At 41.0% G+C, this 19823-nt stretch overlaps 1 protein-coding gene across 1 annotated transcript in view; it reads right to left on the reverse strand.

Moving 5' to 3' along the window:
- Nucleotides 1-16935: 16935 nt before the first annotated feature.
- Nucleotides 16936-19823, reverse strand: part of GLP2R (glucagon like peptide 2 receptor) — a 65759-nt gene continuing 62871 nt past the window's right edge. Inside the window, exon 13 of the mRNA XM_042449524.1 lies at nucleotides 16936-18163. Coding sequence (XP_042305458.1) covers nucleotides 17840-18163 — 324 coding nt within the window. The 3' untranslated portion in view covers nucleotides 16936-17839. The remainder of the gene's footprint in view (nucleotides 18164-19823) is intronic.

A 19823-nucleotide genomic window follows, 5' to 3' on the forward strand; every position in this document is an offset into this window, starting at 1 on the left:
CTTTCAGTGACCTGCAAGGGAGATCATGTCACATCCAATTTTACTTTTGACAGCTTTTCCACCTTTGGGAGGGGGGCGGGGGGCTGGGGGTTCATAGAATTGGGAAAACTACCAAACTTCTAGTTTGTGGCTGTTTGTGGGGGAGGAGGCATTGGCTGTGTCTTAGAAGGTTCAAATGAGGGATGGATCAGCAGGCAGCCACTGGACTAAACTTTCTCCAACTCCATATGAGCCTGCTGAAATGGACACATGCCAGCAAAGAAGTTCATGCTGCAGTAAACTGGACTGCAGGGTGCCTCAGGACAACTTGTCATTTCACTCTAAAAGGGTATTATTGCTAGTCCTTTTCAGATTTCTCCATGGTGACACCATAGTGCATTCCTCTGAATTCTACTGCTACAGATTCTACTGCAGACAAGGTCAGGAAAGTGCCAGGATAATGGGCTAACTCTGCGTTTGGTTCCCCACTCTCTCTTGATGTTGTCGCCATTCTGTTGTGGCACCATGGGAGACAGTAGTAAAAGCGAGTCTTTTTACTTACAGGAAAAATACATTAATGATAATAAGGTGGTGAAAGTAGTATTGTGTGCAATGAGGTTTGGGCGCCAACAAGCACTCTAATTTTATATTGGGTACGAAGATGAGGGAAATCGTACTGCAATTCCAATTGTATATCATTTATGCAGACAACGCAATTGAGATAGGCGAGGGGCCCACAAAATAAGCTCCTCAGACCAAAATTTGGTCGGGGAGTATCTGCACTTGTTCATAGCCACATCTCATGGCTATGTGAGTTCAAGAAGTTCAGCTCCAACAGAATACATCTGTGAGAACTGAAGTCCAAAACAATCTTGACTCTGAAAAGCTTTGATTTGATTGCTGTTGTACAACTACATCATGTTGACTAAGCAGAGTAAGGAACACAATGACTAAGGGTTACCATGCAGTGACTGAATATACCATAGACTATGAATGGCCCCTGTGAGCCTCACAGATAGGTGGTCATTTAGCCAGGATCACACAGACAACTGCACTCCTTGCAGTTAGTTGCCATGGCCTCAGCTTTTAAGTGGCCACTGTGTGGATAAAAAGCATATGTAGATCAGTCTCCTTAAATCTCATCCAGCAGCTCAACAACGTAAATGACTCTCCTCTACCTTTGGTACTTTTCAAACATCCATTTAAAAATAGAGGGAGAAATGACTGAGAACCTCTGTTAATGCATGTTTCTGAGAAGCCTCAGCATTTCTAACATAGAAAAAAGGAATAATTATGCTAATATCTTAATGGTGAACTGAGATAACCCAAGCCGTGGCCAAGATTCAGAATGGTATATCATATCATAAAATCAAAATAATGTTTTTGGCATAGGCTTGATTTCCAAATAGGCTCTCTCTTCTTCTGATCGTCTATGTGTCCTCCTTTTTTTGGGTGGAACAATCTTTCATTCATTCATTCAGAAATGTGTAAAGGCATGTGTCATTTGTCATTACAACCATCAGAAACACTCCAGAATTTATCCATGATGCACATGGTGATTTGTAGTGCTGATTTTATATGAATACATTTCCTTGGGGGCAAAGTTTGGAAATTGCTATTAGCCCCTATTATTTTTATTTGTTCAAAAATCATATAGATGTAAATGTTGATTTAAATATTGATATTGATAGATATAGAAGACCAACCACAAAACACTTTGGGGACATTCTCTGAAGATGCCAGCCACAGATGCTGGCAAAATGTCAGGAATAAACTCTTATAGAACATAGCCACATAGCCCAAAAAACCTACCCCCCCCCCCCCCCCCCCCAAAAAAAACCTTTGAGGACTGTTGCTTATGTTAATTTTATATGGGAGCAATCATTGAATTTTTGTGCATGCACTTTTTAATAGTTTCCTGTTTACTTAAAGCTTTTATGCCACAATAAAAATATTTTAGATCTTCACAGTGTGGAGTATCAACTGTGTACATCAAATGGGAACATTGCCTGTGAAATCCATTTCAGTTCCAGTTTGTAACACAACATAATATGGAAGAATCAAGGTGGAGGGGTGAATACATCTGCAAGGAATCTCTTTCTTTTGGACAATATGCCCACATGAGTCAGAGAGTTACCCTCTGTTGCCAACCTCTTCAGCAAGATGATACCTTTGTATTAAAGCATGGCCGTTGAAAGGCAATAAAATGCCAACTGTATAGTGTTTTTATATTTGTTCTTTCAAGGAATTTGAAGTAGTTTTTTTTTAAAGGCACAGGACAAATACTATCCAATCTCTTATCTGAAAAAGAAGCATCCAGATTTGTTCCATAGTGCTTCAAACTCCTTGTAGGGCTTTATGTTGATTTCCAAGAAGAACAGAATGTATTTTTGTTACTAAAGCCATCATTGAAGCAAAACAATAAGCCTCAAAGGTACTGGCTATATTTTTGAACATTTGATTTTTGTTCAAGGTTTATGTGTAACTCTTTTCTTTATTGCACATCTTTTTTTAATGAATAAGGTTTCAGTGGAAGCATTTCCTAGTGTAGCCAGTGAGTCCTGGGCAACAGCAGGAGCAGCAATCACAGGTAGGTAGGACTGGTTGGCTTGAGACAGGCTTTCTCGTCTTTAAAGAACAGTGGTTCTGAACCTTTAGTCCTCCATTTGTTCTGGTACTTCAAATCCCAGAAGCCCTAGCCAACTTGGCCGACAGTCAGGAATTGTAGGAACTGATGTCCAAAACATTTGGAGGACCAAAGGTTGGGAACCACTGATTAAAAATGTTATTAGGTGCACAAAAAAAATCATTCCAGTCATTTATCCATTCGGCTGTAGCAAATGATCAGGAAAAGGAGGTTCTTCCCTGTTCCTTTCTTTCATGATGTCAGGCTTCAAACAAAGGTGTAAGGAGCAATATGCTTAGAGCTTTGGAGTAAGAGATCCTCCAAAGAACATCCCTGAAGGAGAATGGCTTGTGGAATGACTGCAGAAAGAGAGAATAGAGGAGGCTAAAGCAGCGTTTTATTCTCTGGCTGCATCCCCACTGCAGAAATAATCTTAACTGCCATGATTCAGTGCAATAGAATTTCTGGGAACTGTAGTTTTGTGAGATATTTAGCCTTCTCTGTCAGAGAGCTCTGGTGCCACAACAAATTGCAATTCCCAGGATTCTATAGCATTGAGCCATGGCAGTTAAAATGGTGTCAAACCAGATTATTTCTGCAATGTGGATGCAGCCTCCCTCTCCCCTGTTAGAAGCTTTCTGAGGCAAAGTCAAGGATTCCAGGTTCTTCATCCAGCAGTACTGGGCTGGCTTTTAAAAAGTCTCCTTTTTGTTATTGTTGTGAACCTTCAAGTCATTTCTGACTTATGGTGATCCTAAGGTGAACCTATCATGTGGTTTTCTTGGTAAGTTCATCAGAGAGGGCTTGCCATTGCCATCCTCTGATGCTGAGAGTGTGACTTGCCCAAAGTCACTCAGCAAGTTTCCATGGCTGAGCCAGGATTCAACCCCTCCAGAGTCATATCAAATGCTCAAACTACTACACTACGCCAGTGTACAGAGTCAAAACTCAAAAATAATAAATATCTTATCTAGCCACTTTTTTAAAACTTCAGGCTTCCACAATAAATGGGATTATTGGAAATAATTAGACCCTTCTTTTCACATAGCCCTGCCTGCCAAAAGGGAGTAAAATGTTTTTGCATTTACTGTTTTACATCAGCAGCTTTTACATTTCTGTAGAAACAGACCTTTTGATTTGTTTACACCAGCATTTCAGATTCCTGAGGAAGTAGCCAATGCTTTTTTCTGTATATAATAATTTTACTTTTTCCATGCTTGTCATTGAAGCTATGTACTTCTAAATTCAGTTTGGCTAATTGTGTCCTGTTGTCTAACATTGCAAAGTACGTTCTCTATCTTCTGAAGACATAGTATAAATTGTCTCATTTTCTGTTTACAAGCTAATGGCATGCTTTTGACCTTAGAGATATATTAAGTCTCTTACTCTGAAGAATTTGTTTGTAGAAGGGAACCTAAACTACTCTTTCTAGTATAATTTGTTTACTTGTTTTTCCTTGATGACCTTACATGGTGTAGATAATTGTTGCAAAGATATGCTTCAACCACCAAAAGGTTCCTGAAAGCCATCTGTTTCAGCCCATGATGTCACTGATTTAAGCCCCTTCAAATGGCACACCCAAACCATCTAAATTATAGAAGGCCATAACTGTGCCTAGAGATTAATAATCCTATACTTTCGTTATTGAATGTGCCTACATCTCTTCTTCTTCTTCCTTAGTCAAAGGTAACCATGGCTGATGTGAGGTTTTTAACCTGTTCCTGCCACTAAGTTCCCAATCTGGATCAAAGTCTTGGATTTAAATAGGGGGTAAAGGCTTCACTTTACTTCATAAGAAATTTAACAGATTACAGGTGGGTTCATGACACTTACCTTTGGGTTTGGGAAAAGAAAAACAAAAATGGATGACAGCTGGCCCCCATATCCATGGATTCCTTATCCATGGACTCACGCATCCATGGCTTGAAAGTATTCAGAAAATATATAAATTACAAAAAGCAAGCCTTGATTTTGCCATTTTGTACAAGGGACACAATTTTTTAGCTATTGTATTTAATGGGATTTGAACAGCAATGGGTTTTGGTATCCACAGGAGGTCCTGGAACCAAACCCTAGTTGATACCAACAGTGTATAAGGAATTTATATCCTAATTTGTGCCTGTGTAGTCTGTGTTTATCAGATTGGGATACTTAACCAGAAAAGATAATTAACTTTTGCCTCAAGTATCATAGCTCATCTGGATTCAGTCAATATGTTCCTTTTTAAAAAAAATAATCTAATGATCAGTTTCATAATTTGTATCTTCAATTATTCTTGTCCATGTACACCATAATTACAAGATACATATAACAGCATATCTCTGTGTTTCATTTTCTTCTCAGCTTGAGCCTCAGAATAAACCTACTTCTATCTATATTATGGACTTCACGGTGTATATACTTTCCTGACATAATAGTGGAAACATAGTCATATTTAAAACAGGATCATATGAGACCATGCCTTACAGAAGTATGCTTACAGTTTCAACAGCCAAACTCATAAGGCAAACATATCATCTTTATTTGACAAGGCCTGATTCTCTAGAGTCAACTATTATAACATCAAGTCTTTTTCTCCCTTCCCTTCCACAACCAACCTGCCTTTTCTGACATCTTGTCTAATGATGAGATCTGGAGATCTTGAAAGATTCAACACATTTTTGAGCCTTTTTATAAAGATATTCCACTAATATGGATCCTGGAATTGTTCTTAATGCCAACATGGCTCTTTTGCCTTTTACGGTAAATATTGATTATCTGTTGCCTCCTTCCAGATTTCCAAACTCATTTTAAAGAACTTTTATTCCATTTGAGGTTGTACTACACTTTTTAGAAGATGTTTGATTCCATTCCTATCATATTTACAGTCAGAATGCAAAATAACAGAGCAAATTTTGAGAGTTTAGTTTTACATTGCTATCTCTTCCATGAATACCTCTATGAGTAATTCTTTCATTTTAACATGAGCAAGGGAACATTTGTGTATGCAGTGAATTCAGCATATGTACCTTCCCCTGAACCCCAATTATAGGAGTTGTCAAGATGTGGGGGTTTTCTTGGCGTTCCAGCACAAAGGGAGGGGGGAATCAGAGCTGAACAGATCTGGAGCTATATTTTATATTTCCTGTAAAGATTAAATCTTCCAAATGACATTTACTTTCACTAGGGGGTGCAGAGAGTATGGATCGCACCAGGTGACAACTCAGAGAGGGTAATCACCCAGTGTGCTGGTGGGAAGGGGCTGCCTTCCAGGCCTGGCAGGTCTGCTGGTGGGATGCGAAAGTGAGTCTCCTCCTTTTTCTGTCCAGCCAGCAGCTCCACCAGACCTGGAAAGTTGACAGAAGCAGTTTACTCCCACCAGTGGCTACCTTCTGGGTCTGGCGGGTTTGCTGGCCGGGTGAGAAAGCAAATTTTCTTCCTTTCCAGCAGCTCTGCCAGACCCAGAAAAGGCTGTTGAAGAGAGGAGGGGGTATTAAAAATGATCCACACCAGGTGTCATTTTTATACTAGGCGCACCACTGATTGCCAAAAGTACACCATTGCAACTCACATTTTTGGCAATTGTGGAGGTCAGAGGCCTGTTTCAGCCATAAAACATCTTTTAAGCCACAAAGCTCTTGCCTCAACACAGCCATTTTTGTGCATCAGAGATCAGTCGAGGCATATCCAACTAATTTTGTATAGCTGGACATGTTGTGACAGGCATCCACAGAGACTTCTATCCTGCATGGGAGGTTCTTGCAGATGACATCCCTGCAGCACATCCAGCTGCAGGAAAATAAGTTGATGGGCCCTTACTGATCTCCATGCTCTTTGACAATGCCGAAATGGTTGGGGGAGAGGGTGAACTGCTTAAAGGTGGATGCAGGGCTAGCATCAGGAAACATGATTAGAGGTGTAGCTGCATGATACATGTTTGTCTCCCAGTGCAGGATATATGACAACATATATTTGGATTCAAATACATTACAAAAATGTGCAGAAATCCTTGCTTCAAGTCTGAAATCTAAATGCAAACCATAATTTTATTGAAAAATGAATGGCAAGGATAACTATTTGATTTGGTAGGTGGGCCCTTTGTACTAACAGGATAAACAACATCAATAACCAACGTTAATGTCCATGGATTAGTAACAGGATTATGTTTCAGAGATTATAACTTCTGATTTGCTCAGTAACATTTGTTCCCTACCACAGTCCATGTTCATTTGAAGTAGGCCAAAGGATTATTTTCACCTGGCCTCTTGGATTTGATTATGTAAGGCCAGTTGATTTCCTACCCTATCTCTTCCCATAAGCAGGAGCCAGATGAAAGATTATACTACATGTGGATCAGAGAGGCGGGGTGGGGGATAGCTTGCCAGGTCTGGCCGGCTGTCTGTCTCCCCCTTTTCTTTTTGTCTCCATTGCAATAACGCACCAAGTTTCTATCATGTGAAAAAGTGGCTTTGATGAGCAATGTGTCACCAATTCTTCACTGTACCTCTTTATATACCCCAGAAAATTTTAATTCTATGGCTGGGGAAAGAATTATGCAGCTGTTACCAGGAATTTCACCTGAATCAAAATGCAAAGGGAATTTGTTTTCTGATAAGCAATTTCAAAAGAAACGGGGGGAAATATCAGAGTGCTGGTGGTGTTTGTACATCCTTAGGTGAGGCTAAATTGTCTGTCTGTTCCAAATGCTTTATTTTTACTCATGATGAAGTGGATGTGAAACAGGCTTATAGGTACAGAGGGAGGAGTAAGGGCATTGCCCCTTCAGATAAGAATTCTGCCTCCCTCATGATTTTTTTCAGTGCCCAAATTTCTGGTGCTGCAGAGAGTGAGATATTGAAAACTGTTCATACCTAGAACCCATAAAATTTGCTGTATTTGCATGCCTTGAGCACTTTGCCTCCTCTTTAATCTGAATCCCTACATTGTATTTCTAAATGATTAAATGAAGTTTTAAGTTTCTGCAGTGCTAGAGATGGAAAGTTTGTGAAATTTGGGAGAAGTGCTTGTTTTGAGTTTTATGCCAAAGATAATGATTGTGAACTGCAGGTCATGGAAAACAGGACAGGATTAGATAAATTAAAGTGGACGGACAGAGGTTGCGAGAAAATAACAAATAATATGGATCATTTGTGAGTAGCACGCCTACACTTCTGGAACTCATCCAAAAAGTCTTTGGCAGAGTTCTCCAGTTTTCTGTGGTCTGGAAAGCTACACACTTGCTTTTGAAGAAAAAAGGAGTCATGGCTGGAGGAGCTTACAAATTCTTTCTGTGTAGTTTCTTTTTCTGTGACTGAGACAAAAAGACCCAAGGGCCTGATACGAAGGCTTATCTAGACCAGCAACCATTTTTCATGGCACACTTATGTTGAAAATAGATCTCTCACTCAGCCAATACAGCTAAGAAGTTCAGATGTAGCCTACATCTGCCATTGTCTAAGAGCCATTTAATGGTATGTATTGTGGTTAGTAATACTTTATTTTGCTTGTCTTGAATCTACTGTTAATGAATTTCATTAGTTGGTGTCACTTCCTGGTATAATAGGAGTGGGAAAGAAAGACCATTCTCTCTCCCCTCCTCGTTATTTCCATACTGTGCCAAATTATGTAAACTTCTATCAACTACCACAGTTGTCATATTTCCTTCCAAGCTATCAGTATTTCAAGCTTCTCTCTTAATGAAGAGTTTGCCCTTAATCATTTGTGGTGCAGTGCCAGTTTCTGCACCTTTTCTTGTATCTTTTCTGAGATGGCATTATCACTGTTACCCACAGTGCTCCAAATGTAACCACATTGTGGCAGTTTTATTTTCAGTCCTTTTTCTAATGTTCTTTTTTCAGTCCTTTTCCTAATGCCCTGGAAGTTTGCCTTTCTCAGCAAATGAATTGATGTTTTCATTGAGCTACCTACCAGAATCCATGATCTCTTTGTTGTTACTTATTTATGTACTTCCATTGAATCCCATTTGCCATTTTTTTTGGTCCATCTCTAAACTAAATCTCCCTTCTGCACATCCTTGACTCCAAATAATTAAGAAAATAAATTATACCATTTTCTCCCATCTATTGTGAAAACCATCAGTTTTCCTGTCCTCTGTTTTATATTGTTCTTTAGCCAGTTATTCAGTAAAAAAAATAGGATCTGGTGTGGATCAGGCAAAAGGCTAATCTAGTCCAGCATTCTTTTCACGCAGTGACCAACCAGATGATCCAATGCTCTGCTCAGCAGCAGATGCTGGTTTTCATATCCCATGGCTGCTATTTATTTTACTCAAGAGCCTTGATGGCACACATTGGCTGAGATCCCACATCACTGCAGCAGAGCATAAATAACTGCTAATGGGGTTACTTTTGGTATGCATCAGCCAGTCTTTAGACTGGATAATACTATAGCACAGCATATGTGGATCAGCTCCAGATGTGCATGGCTGACACGCTGCATGCAATTGTACTGCACAATGTGATGCACATTGGTACGGGTTCTGCACTGGACATCTGCGTGTTCCACAATGTGGCCTCAGGCCATATTATGAAAAGAGCAAAACCCACTGTGGATTGTGCACTTTCCACCCAATCAGCATGCAGAGCTCTGCTTCTGTCTCCCAAAGTGGGATATAGCCTTGGGCAATAGCCACTAAAAATGTTCTCCATACATAATGCACTTTACACCTGCATTTGTCACTATCATAATTCTGGCCTTTGTTGATTGCTTTTGCACAACTTCAGAACAGGAGCTGTGGCAGCAATTCTACATTATGCTCTGTTGTGTAACTTTGCACATACTTAGCTATATAGAACAGGTGCTACAAAAACCCCTAGAGAATTGAAAAGATGTTCATCAGGGCACTGGCAAGAGTGTCCCGACACGTATTGGTCTCTGCTGATGCACTATTGGCAGTCCCTAGCCATTGTCCATATGTACAACTGGCGTGCACATCAGTGCCCATTGCACATTGGTCCCAAGATACAATGGTCACTTTTCTGGCTTTCTGTATTAATTTCATAGCAGCCCTGGATCAATACAGACATTATGAAACTGCTCAGTTCTACTTCCAACAGACATAAGTCCTCTTATATAGACATAAGTTCCATGCTGAATTCCACCCTAAGCCCTTTATTCCTCTAGTGACTTCATCTGCATTTTAATTTAATTGAGAAAAGACTTCAGGCTTTCTTTTCACCTCCTTAAACCAATATTTAATTTTTCTATATCTTATTATTTATCTATTTAATTTATATCCTACCTTTCCCCCAAGATGAGGCTCAAGGCAATAGCCAGCTCTTCCATAAAACTTCCCACAGACTTGCCTTTATAGTTAATCACAAAGCTCAAATTTTAAAAAAAAAATCAACCAGAGCTGCGAGGTCAGTAGCATGGAGTTTGGTTCTTTCTGTTCCCACTGATGGATTATAGTTCAATATTCTACAGGAAGATAATCTCATGATACAACCTGTAACTGAAGAGCTAAACCTTTAATGCCCTTTTATTACTTTCTGTGAAGGTGGGCACTTCTTTGTCTCCACAGCTACCAAGACTCCACAGAAAATGCTTCCTTTTATAATGCCTGGTGGTTTATTCAAGCCCCTTTCAGCTTTGGCTTCAAAATAAATGAGCAAACAGGCAGCTACTCTTCCATCCATACATGGAATGAAGAGCAGGTGTCTCTGGACCTTATCACACACACAATTTTAAACGTCTGGGGATGGAAGGAGGACGCTCTATGTGATGTGGGTGCTGCAGAAAACGGAGTTTATTGCACACGAATCGTCCTCCAAGAGGCCCTGTTCCGTCCCCGGCGCGACCGTTCACGTCCCGCCTTGACGGGCAGTGATTTTTTTCGATGCCTAATCCATCAGGCAAAAATCACACCCGTCAGGACTGGACGCGATATTGGTCGCGCCGGGGGGCGGAACAGGGCCTCTTGGAGGATGTATTCGTTGTGCAATAAACTCTGTTTTCTGCAGCATGCTGCCGCGCACCGAGCGTCCTCTTCTGTCCCCAGAATGTGTGTGCGAGAAGGTCTGCTGACAGGACTGTAGAAGTGGAAACTTCTTTGCAAGGTGGTTGGGAACATGCCTAGTGGTTAGAACGAGCCATCTCCATTAACAAAATTTCCATGCAACTCAAATCCTTTGCTCCTTGCTACATATGAAGCAGTGCCTTTGCTCTAAAGTGTTTACAGGTGTCAGAGAAATATCGACAAGAGAGGATTTAATGTAACAAACCTGTATCTTAATTGCACCTTTTCAATTTGCAGGTGGGTGCTCATGATGAGAATACTCATGATGATGAGTCTCTTGTCTCTGTCAGGCTGCCCATCTTTCACACATACACACATGCATGCATGACAACCATCACCGCTAGCATAAAGAAGAATGCCAAATCTGCTCCTATATGTATAATTAATACTAATACTATTATGATAAGATGAAAGAACTACCTTTTCTCACTGCATTCAATATCAATAGCAGGTACATTTCTATACTGCTTATCAGTGAACTCAGAACTCTCTAAGTGGTTTACAATCTGTAAGCCATTTGCCGCCCAACAAGCTGGGTACTCATTTTACCGACCTCCAAAAGGATGGAAGGCTAAGTCAACCCTGGAGCCCTGGGATCAAACTCACAACCTTGTGGCTGCAGTGCTGGCATTTAACCACTGCGCCACCAGGGCTCCTGGTATTCACTCATATGAACCCCTACATAAGAGTCTAAAGTGCCCTAACCCAGGTCAAAAATTTCATTTCAGTGAAACCTGAACCTAGGTTAATCAGTACACTGTCAAATTCTTCAAGCCAAGAATTAATAACAGTATTTTGAAATACTGACTTTACAGAATAAAAACCTTGTGAAACTACAAATCCCAAGATTCCATAGGATGGAGCTACAGCACTTAAAGGAGTGTCTAACTGTATTATTTGTACAGTGTAGATGCAGTGTAAAATAAGAATTGTAGCTAAAGGGGTGACTCCCAGTTCCAGCCCATTTTACTGGACCTGCTTCACACACATGATGAATACAGTACTTGTTGTTATTGTTAACTGTCCTTGAGTCGACCCTGATTCATGGTGACCCTGTAAATGAGACATCAACAAGGCCCCCAATGGTCCACTGCTCTGCTTAGGTCCTTCAGATTGAGGCCCATGACTTCTCTGACTGCATCCATCCATCTGGCATGCTGTCTTCCTCTTTTTCTACTACTGTCTACCTTTCCCAGCATTATTGCATTTTCTAGTGAGCCATGCCTTTGCACGATGTGGACAAAGTATGACAATCTCAGTTTTGTCATGTTGGCTCCTAGGAAGAGTTCAGGTGTGATCTGTCTGGAACCTATCTGTGTGTCTTTTTGGCTGTGCACAGTATCCTCAGCACTCTTCTCCAGCAGCACATCTCAAATGTGATGATTTTCTTCTTATCTGCTTTCTTCCCTGTCATGCTTTTGCATCCTTACATGGTGATGGGGAAGACAGTGGCTTGGCCTATTCTAACTATGCTGCTCAGTTGTATGACTGTACACTTTAGAATTTTGTCTAATTCTGCTCTTCCCATTCCTAATCTACTTTTGATTTCTTGACTGCAGTCTCTGTTCTGATCAATATTTGATCCAAGGTACAGTATATATAAACCCCCTAAATCTCAGGCTGCAGGCTTGGAAGTTGTATTCCAACAAAGAGGCCTAGATACCAAGAAACAACAGTATAACAACTGTGATTCCAGTGGTGACAGATGTTCTGGGAGCAACTCCAAATTGATTGACAAAGCATCTGAATGAAATGGCCAAAGTCAGGGTCACAACAGCACAAATTATGAAAAAGTACACCACATGGAAGAAGCCACATTATCTCATCACACACACACACACACACACACACACACACACCCCTTACACAAAACCCAGCAGAAATAGCTACGTGGTTTTGTTGTGCATGTTTTCTGTGCTAGGTGTTTGTTTGTTTTTGAGGGGGGGATAGTATGAGATTTTTCTTATGTATGATTGCTGTTTCTTGCAAAGAAAACAATACTCTTGCACCCCAAAACCTACATGTTGCTGCTTAGAAACAGTGGCTGGAATTCAAGATCCTGATATGGATGCATAACCTAGAGTTATACATTTGTGACTAGTTTGTGGCCACAATCACCATGTAGTCAATAATATAGGGAATGCATAGGGATTCCAAAAGTCCCTCAGTCCTGGCTTACCAGACATCAGCTGCTGCTTCAAGGGACAGGGTTTTATGGGAGACACACCAGACTGATCTTTCCACAGGTGAACTTTGAAACAACCAGAAGCAGGATCCCTGTGGAATACTCATCCCACCAGAGATTGCTGGAGGGAGGGAGTGGGAGCATCACTCTACTGCATCCCAGTTGACAGGTGAACACAACCCCTGCAACTTGCAGTAAGTCAGTAAGCCTGACTTACCTGTCTGGTAAGTCAGGCTTGGAGCTGCTACTTAACTATGCAGCTAAGGCTACATCAACACTGTAGAATTAATGCAGTTCACCCCTGCTTTAACTGTGCTATGGAATTCTAGGATTTGTAGTTTTGTGAGAGATTTAGTGTTCTCTGTCAGAGAGCTCTGGTGTCACAATAAAAAAAACAATTCCCAGGTTTCCATAACACTGAGCCATGGCAGTTAAAGTGGTGACAAACTGCATTAATTCTGCAGTGTGGCAGCAGCTTTAAGGTAGTTATGTAGCTAAGCAGCCGATCTAGGATACCAGCCAGTGTTTTTTGTGAAAACGCCACAGTTCTTACACACAAACACATACAATAGCAATAGCAATAGCAGTTTTATTTATATACCGCTTCATATCGCCTAAGCAGTCTCTAAACAGTTTACAATTGTAAGCCAATTGCCCCCAACAAGCTGGGTACTCATTTTAGCAACCTCAGAAGGATGCAAGCCTGAGTCAAGCCTGAGTCTTTGACTAGTATTGAACTTGCAACCTTATGGTTTGTGAGTGAGTGGCTGCAATACAGGCATTTAACCACCATGCCACTGGGGCCCACTTGTGTTTGTGTGCAGAATAATTTCCTGAATCGCTTCAGGATATGTGAATGCCAAGCATGAACGGCACAGGAATATCATCAGGAAACACAGAAGAGACACAGCCTGCTGGGTAATGTTGTTAGTTTCTGTGTCTTTGAAGATAATACCTACAGAAGTTCTGTGCCAAAGAGCTTTGCATACAACCCGTTCAGTCCTCCCTCCCTGGTTTGAGTTCAGGGATTTATTTAATTAATTGCCTCCTCTTATTATCTAGGAAGTTGTCTGACCAACATAATGATATGGAACAGAGACATGTTGGACATTCTCCATCTTCCTTCTGTGTAAACACTACTTTAGCACGTCAGCAGGGAGATGAATCCCAGAGTGTTCAGGCTGGCCTCAGAGGAACAGAGGTTTCTAGCACAGAGGCTGTGTGATTATAAGCACAATTATATGGAAATAAGTTGCATTAATTTCAGTAGGGCTTAAGTACAATGTTCTTTGGATTTTGTCCAGTGAGTTTGCAACTCAGATGGTCATTTTAAGTTCATTTCATTCAATGGTCCAGTGAAATTTTCTATCAAGATACTGTATGATTCTCTATCAAGGGTTGCTCCTAAGAGATAAGGAAATAATGGCAAGAGAAGACTGGAAGACATCGGCAAGCAAAGATGATTTTTTAAAATTATTATTTAAATCATCAGCTATTGTGTAGCTCTGCAGGATGACGCCCATGCATGATTCTACCAAAAAAGGCGATCATAGCAATATGTTGTTGCACGTTGACTCTGTCTTATGGTGAACCTATTGTGGATTTTCTTGGCACTGTTTGTTCAGAGAGGGTTTGATATTGTCTTCCTCTGAGGCTGAGACAGTGTGGCTTGCCCAAGGTCATGGCTGAGCAATTATCCTGTTAAAAATATCTGAAAACATACCTTGAAAGCTGAATGTTCTTAAATCAAATGGATTTCAGGAACCCCACAAAAGGTTACAGAAAGCCACAGGAAACTAGTAGCCTTGAAATGAATGGAATTTTACTAAACCGTATTTCTCCTTTCAAAAATAAAACCTTGAAAAATAATAAAACAGGCTTACTGAGTAATATGTCTGTCTGTTCTTTAATGCATTGTCTGTCAACAGACTCTGAAGTCATATGCTTATGAATGCCATACTATACCAGACTGTTCGCAATAAGTTTAAGCACACACACACATACACCTATCAGGCCCTGACCTATGTATCCAGTAGAAAATGTACCAGTTCTTCTCATTCGCCTCCTATTTTGATCTCCTCCTTCACCACAAGACAGAAATATCTATCTTATTTCTGTATGGGAAATTATCAGGCCTCCCCCCCCCCATTTATATTGAGACTTGATCCTTTCACTCTGCTCAGTTTCATATTTCTGAAGCAGCAGAAATTTGAATTCCTTAGTTCCTAACAACAACTGAGAGCCCTCTCAGTATTTACATTGTCATATGCTGGACTTACGACATTGTAACTACTGGAATTCATGTTTACAGTCAGCAACTAAGAGTATTCCCCTAGAAACCAATTTTTGATGCCAAGCAATAGCAAGTACATTTCTATGCCGCTTATTAGTGCATTTAAGCACTCCCTAACCATTTTACAATGTGTAATCCAATTGCCACCAACAATCTGGGTACTCATTTTGGCAACCTACAGAAGAATGCAAGGCTGAGTTTACTCTGGATCCCTGCCTGGGATCAAACTCACAACCTTGTTGCTGTGAGAGGCTGCAGTACTGGCATTTAACCAGTGTTCCACCAGGGCTCCCTAAGCTCCAACAGAGGGGTTTTTGGAGCACTGGTGATCTCATTGCACCTCATTGCTGGGAGAGGGTTGGCCATCCTGATCTCCAGTGCCTCAGAAAGGGACTGTCTGGCTGCAGAGGTAGGGTTTTGGGGATAGCATTTTGGGCTAGCTACAATCACAGAGCTCCATCATCATAGCTGCATCTCCCAATGCAGGATTTGGCCAATTTCTTTTGCGTCATGAGACCAATGGTGTATATTTTTGTTATGTCAAAGGTGGTTATTGTCCTTTGCCTCAAGGTCATTTCTGATTTATGGTGACCCTAATGTGAATATATCACAGGGTTTTCTTGGCAGAATTTGTTCAGAAGGGGTTTGCCTTTGCCTTCCTCTGAGGCTGAGAGAATGTGACTTACCCAAGGTCACCCAGTGGGTTTCAATGGTCAAGTGGAGATTCAAACCATGGTCTCCAAAATCATAGTCCAATGTTTAAACCACTAACTAAACCATGTTGATTTTAGCTTATGTCAAGGGTAACAACTATTTATTCCTTAATGAATTCACTTCTGAAGTAAATCACAATTAAATGAACTGTCACATGCATTGTCACTGAATCCACTAAGGTCATGTCTCATCACACATCTAGGAAAACCTGTCTTTTGAGCAGATTGTTGTCACAGCATGTAGTGAGATATGTTGCATGTTCACACTTTGAATCTGTGAAAATCCAGGCAGGACCATGTGGCAGGATTGCTACCTCTTCAAATAAAAAGACTGGCACTTGGGCCATGCCTCGACTTGGGGGCAGAACCAAGCAGTTTCTTATGACTCAGGGACAGCAGGCAGGTAAGTAGGCAGCCAGGAGGCTGGAGTGCACATCTTTTATCTCTGATGTGGAGGAAAGCAGCTCAGGAAGATTCTGAAGGACAGCACAGATAGTGGTAAAAGGGTACTGCTTTAATTCATGCTGGTCCTCTACAAGATCAGTGCTTCCTGTGACTGCTATTCATTCAAAGGAAACAAAACTGAGCTTGGCATTGCTATTTTTTGGAGTACAGCTCCCAGTAAGTATTTTGTGCTGTCCAGGGCTCCTGGAAATTGCAACCCAAAGCAATATTGATCCCAAGCTCTGAGGGAAAAATGAAGAATTTTTTTTATATTGCACCATGTGTAATGTTTAACCTAGTCCTTTCCTGTTCACTTACTTGTTTATACACTCATGAGGCCTAAATCTAGTTACCCAAGAGTAGATCAGAGAATTGATTGCTGAATGATATATCAACACATACATAAATCCCAGTGATTCAACTGGTTTTTTTCTAGTGGGGGACTAGTAATTAGATTTAGGCCCTTATATTTTAGAAGTCATAACATACCTTGACTGGCTGCTTGGTAAGTACAGCCAGCCCTCCATATCCACAGATTCTGCAGCCATAGATTCAACCATCCATGGCTTGAAAATATTCACACACACAAAATATTCTAAAAAGCAACCCTTGATTTGATTTTGCCATTTGATATAAGGGACATCATTTTATTACTCCACTGTATATAATGAGATTTGAGCATCCACAGATTTTGATAGCCACAGGAAGTCCTGGAACCAAACCCCAGTGGATATCAAAGGCCAACTGTAGATGCATTTGAGTAACATTCTCTCAGTCTTCCCTTTCAATCTAGGAATTTTAAAGTGTCTCTGATATTTCTGTTCTGAGCAAATCCAATTATTTCTCACTCTGTAAAGTGAAAGTAATAATGACTTCCTGTATAGGCATTTGGGGAAGGTAAGGACTATAAAGTAATTTTCTACCTTGAAAGTATTAGAAGACACCTTAACAACTGTGCACTAAAAACAAGACAGTTCAGAGTTTAGTTGTTGTTGTTGTTGTTGTTGTTGTTGTTATTATTATTATTATTATTATAGCAAAGGTTGGAAAATGTGCTTATAAATATGTACACGCAATCTTCTAAATGTGCTGTGTGTAGCCCAACTATCAATCCAGTTCATTTTTTTCACTGCTGGGGTGGGGTGGAGGGAATTCAGCAACGTCTTCAACAACATCACAAAAGCTACTGATATCCTTTATGGGAAGTGCAAAAGCAGCCCCATGCGATTTGATCCTTGGTTTAACTACTAGATAGTTCCTTCAGTCTCTGATGAAGTTCAATACTGGGTGGTCCAGAAGAAATGTGGGAGAAGCAGGTAACTCTTATAGGATGCTCACTCCATCCCTTGCATTCCGTGAATTCCACACTGGACATCCGGAGAATCAAGGGTAAACCATGTCATGCAGCTCCCAGGTTATGTTTTGACCAACACAATAAATAACAGATTGGAGAAAAAATGCTAGGAAGCTGTTTTCATCCTTTCCTAACCCTTTATGCATTCACGTCCCTACAAGGCATGATATAGCATTCCTCGCCAATTCTCAGTAGCACCCCTTTGTTTATTTTACATTTATTACCAGTCTAAATCTCGCTTTCTTCAAAGACCTCTTCTGTAGTCTCCCCAGTTGTAACTTCTCCTTCACTGCTGTCTGAGATGCTTGCTCTTGGATTGTGCCTCAATGGGGGGCTGAGCTCCATGTTGCACCTGCCTGTCCTCTGATTTGCCACTTGGATATTCTGAGGAGGAGGAGGTGTCATCTCCAGGGAGAAGCCATTTTTGCTCAAATGAGATTTCTTTGGATACCTCCCCAGTTGCTTGATGTTCTTTCCAAGAAAGCAGGGCATGCAGACAAAAGGGTAAGCCAGCAAGAAACGAGACCATTGCTTGTGCAGTTCAGCTTTTACCTGGGAAAAGAATGAAAGCAGCCAGGGAGACTGGTATGGTACGGACTACAGGATCATAAAATTTACATCTGTACAATGTGAATACTTCACTGACTATCCAGGGGGACATTCTGTATACCCAGTCTATCCATCTGCATGCAAACAGAGGTGCCATCCATCTGCACTGCATGACATTAGGGCGATTTGCACTTGGAACGTGTATCTGAATTTGTCAGCCCTATTTCAATTCTATCCCAAATATGCACAAGGATGTCAGCCCAGTTGATGCGGTGATGGAGGACTGGTCTCTTTCACGTATGCTAACATCCATTCCTTGCAAACAATCACACATTATTTGGCTAACAGGCATGAATAGTCAATGTAAAGGGTGCAGAATGTTTCACAATGAATGCAACAGTCATGAAATATCCTCCCAAGACCCACTCATCTCTACGCCAGTATGCCACATGACATGTCAGACCAGTGGTAGCCAGTGGCTTCCATGTGAGTGGAAGTCCACTCCAGGTTTCAGTTCAAAGTTTGGTTCTAAGCCATATCCCCATAATAGGTTCAGATTCCTGGATAGCTTCTTGAATTTGCCACTTGACTACACCAACATGGAAACCATCATACTATGACATCTTTGCAACTGGCATGAGAAGCTGGGCACTTATCTTGAGCCAGAACCACAGCTTGCTTTGCTGTACTGTCTCTCTGACTTTCACAATCATGGAAATTTTAGTTGCTTCCTCAAAGCTTGAAAAAGTTAATGCTTTGGACTACATCTTCCAGAATCCCCCCCAGCCAGGAGAGCCATTGGGGTTGGGAAATTCTGGGAGCTGAAATCTGAAGAAGTAACTTTAACACATTCTGGCATCTTTAATCAGATATTAGCTTTCCCATAACAAAATACCCAGTAACCTCAGAAAACACCACTCAGCCAGGAAGATCAAACACCATTTTGGGGCATATCTTGGGAGACTGTTCACCTTGATGACTAGCCATGGAGGTATTTTGCCCCATCCTGCCTATAAGGAGAATGGAAGCAGGAATGAGACATCTCCTGAAGGGGTGCCTCTACACTGTAAAAATAATACAATTTTATACCACTTTAAATGCCATGGAACCATCCTACAGAATCCTGGCATTTGTAGTTTTGTTTGACAAAAAAAAGCTAAAGACCTTGTAAAACTACAAATCCCTGGATTCCATAGGATGGAGCCACAGAACTTAAAGTGGTGTCAAACTGCATTATTTTTACAGTGTAGATGCATCCAAGAACAGGAATAATTAATAGGATTTCGCCATGGGATAGATTTTAAAGCACAGGTCCTGTTCAGCTGCCATACAACTTCCCACAGCAGCAACCCGTCCTTCTACCACATTTGTTGCATTTACAGCACAAGTAGGAATGGGATAATGGGGTTTACTTCATATTGCCATAAGAGCAGGTTAAGACCTTAGGATCTGACTAATTGACTTATGTTCTCATTGCTAGTGGTGATGAACTGTATGGATTCACTGCAGATTGAGGAAGATTTAAGAGCAGGCTAGGTTGGGGTCTGCAGAATGAAAGGTTGCTCATTTAACTGACCCTTCATAATTGGCCAGTGAGAGGCGATATGGAATGGCGCCTTTCCTAGTTATTAAGGCATGTTTCCTGGTTGCACTGCATCTCGGA

The sequence above is a fragment of the Sceloporus undulatus genome, chromosome 2, assembly GCF_019175285.1.
Source record: "Sceloporus undulatus isolate JIND9_A2432 ecotype Alabama chromosome 2, SceUnd_v1.1, whole genome shotgun sequence".
In the NCBI taxonomy this organism is placed as follows: domain Eukaryota; kingdom Metazoa; phylum Chordata; class Lepidosauria; order Squamata; family Phrynosomatidae; genus Sceloporus; species Sceloporus undulatus.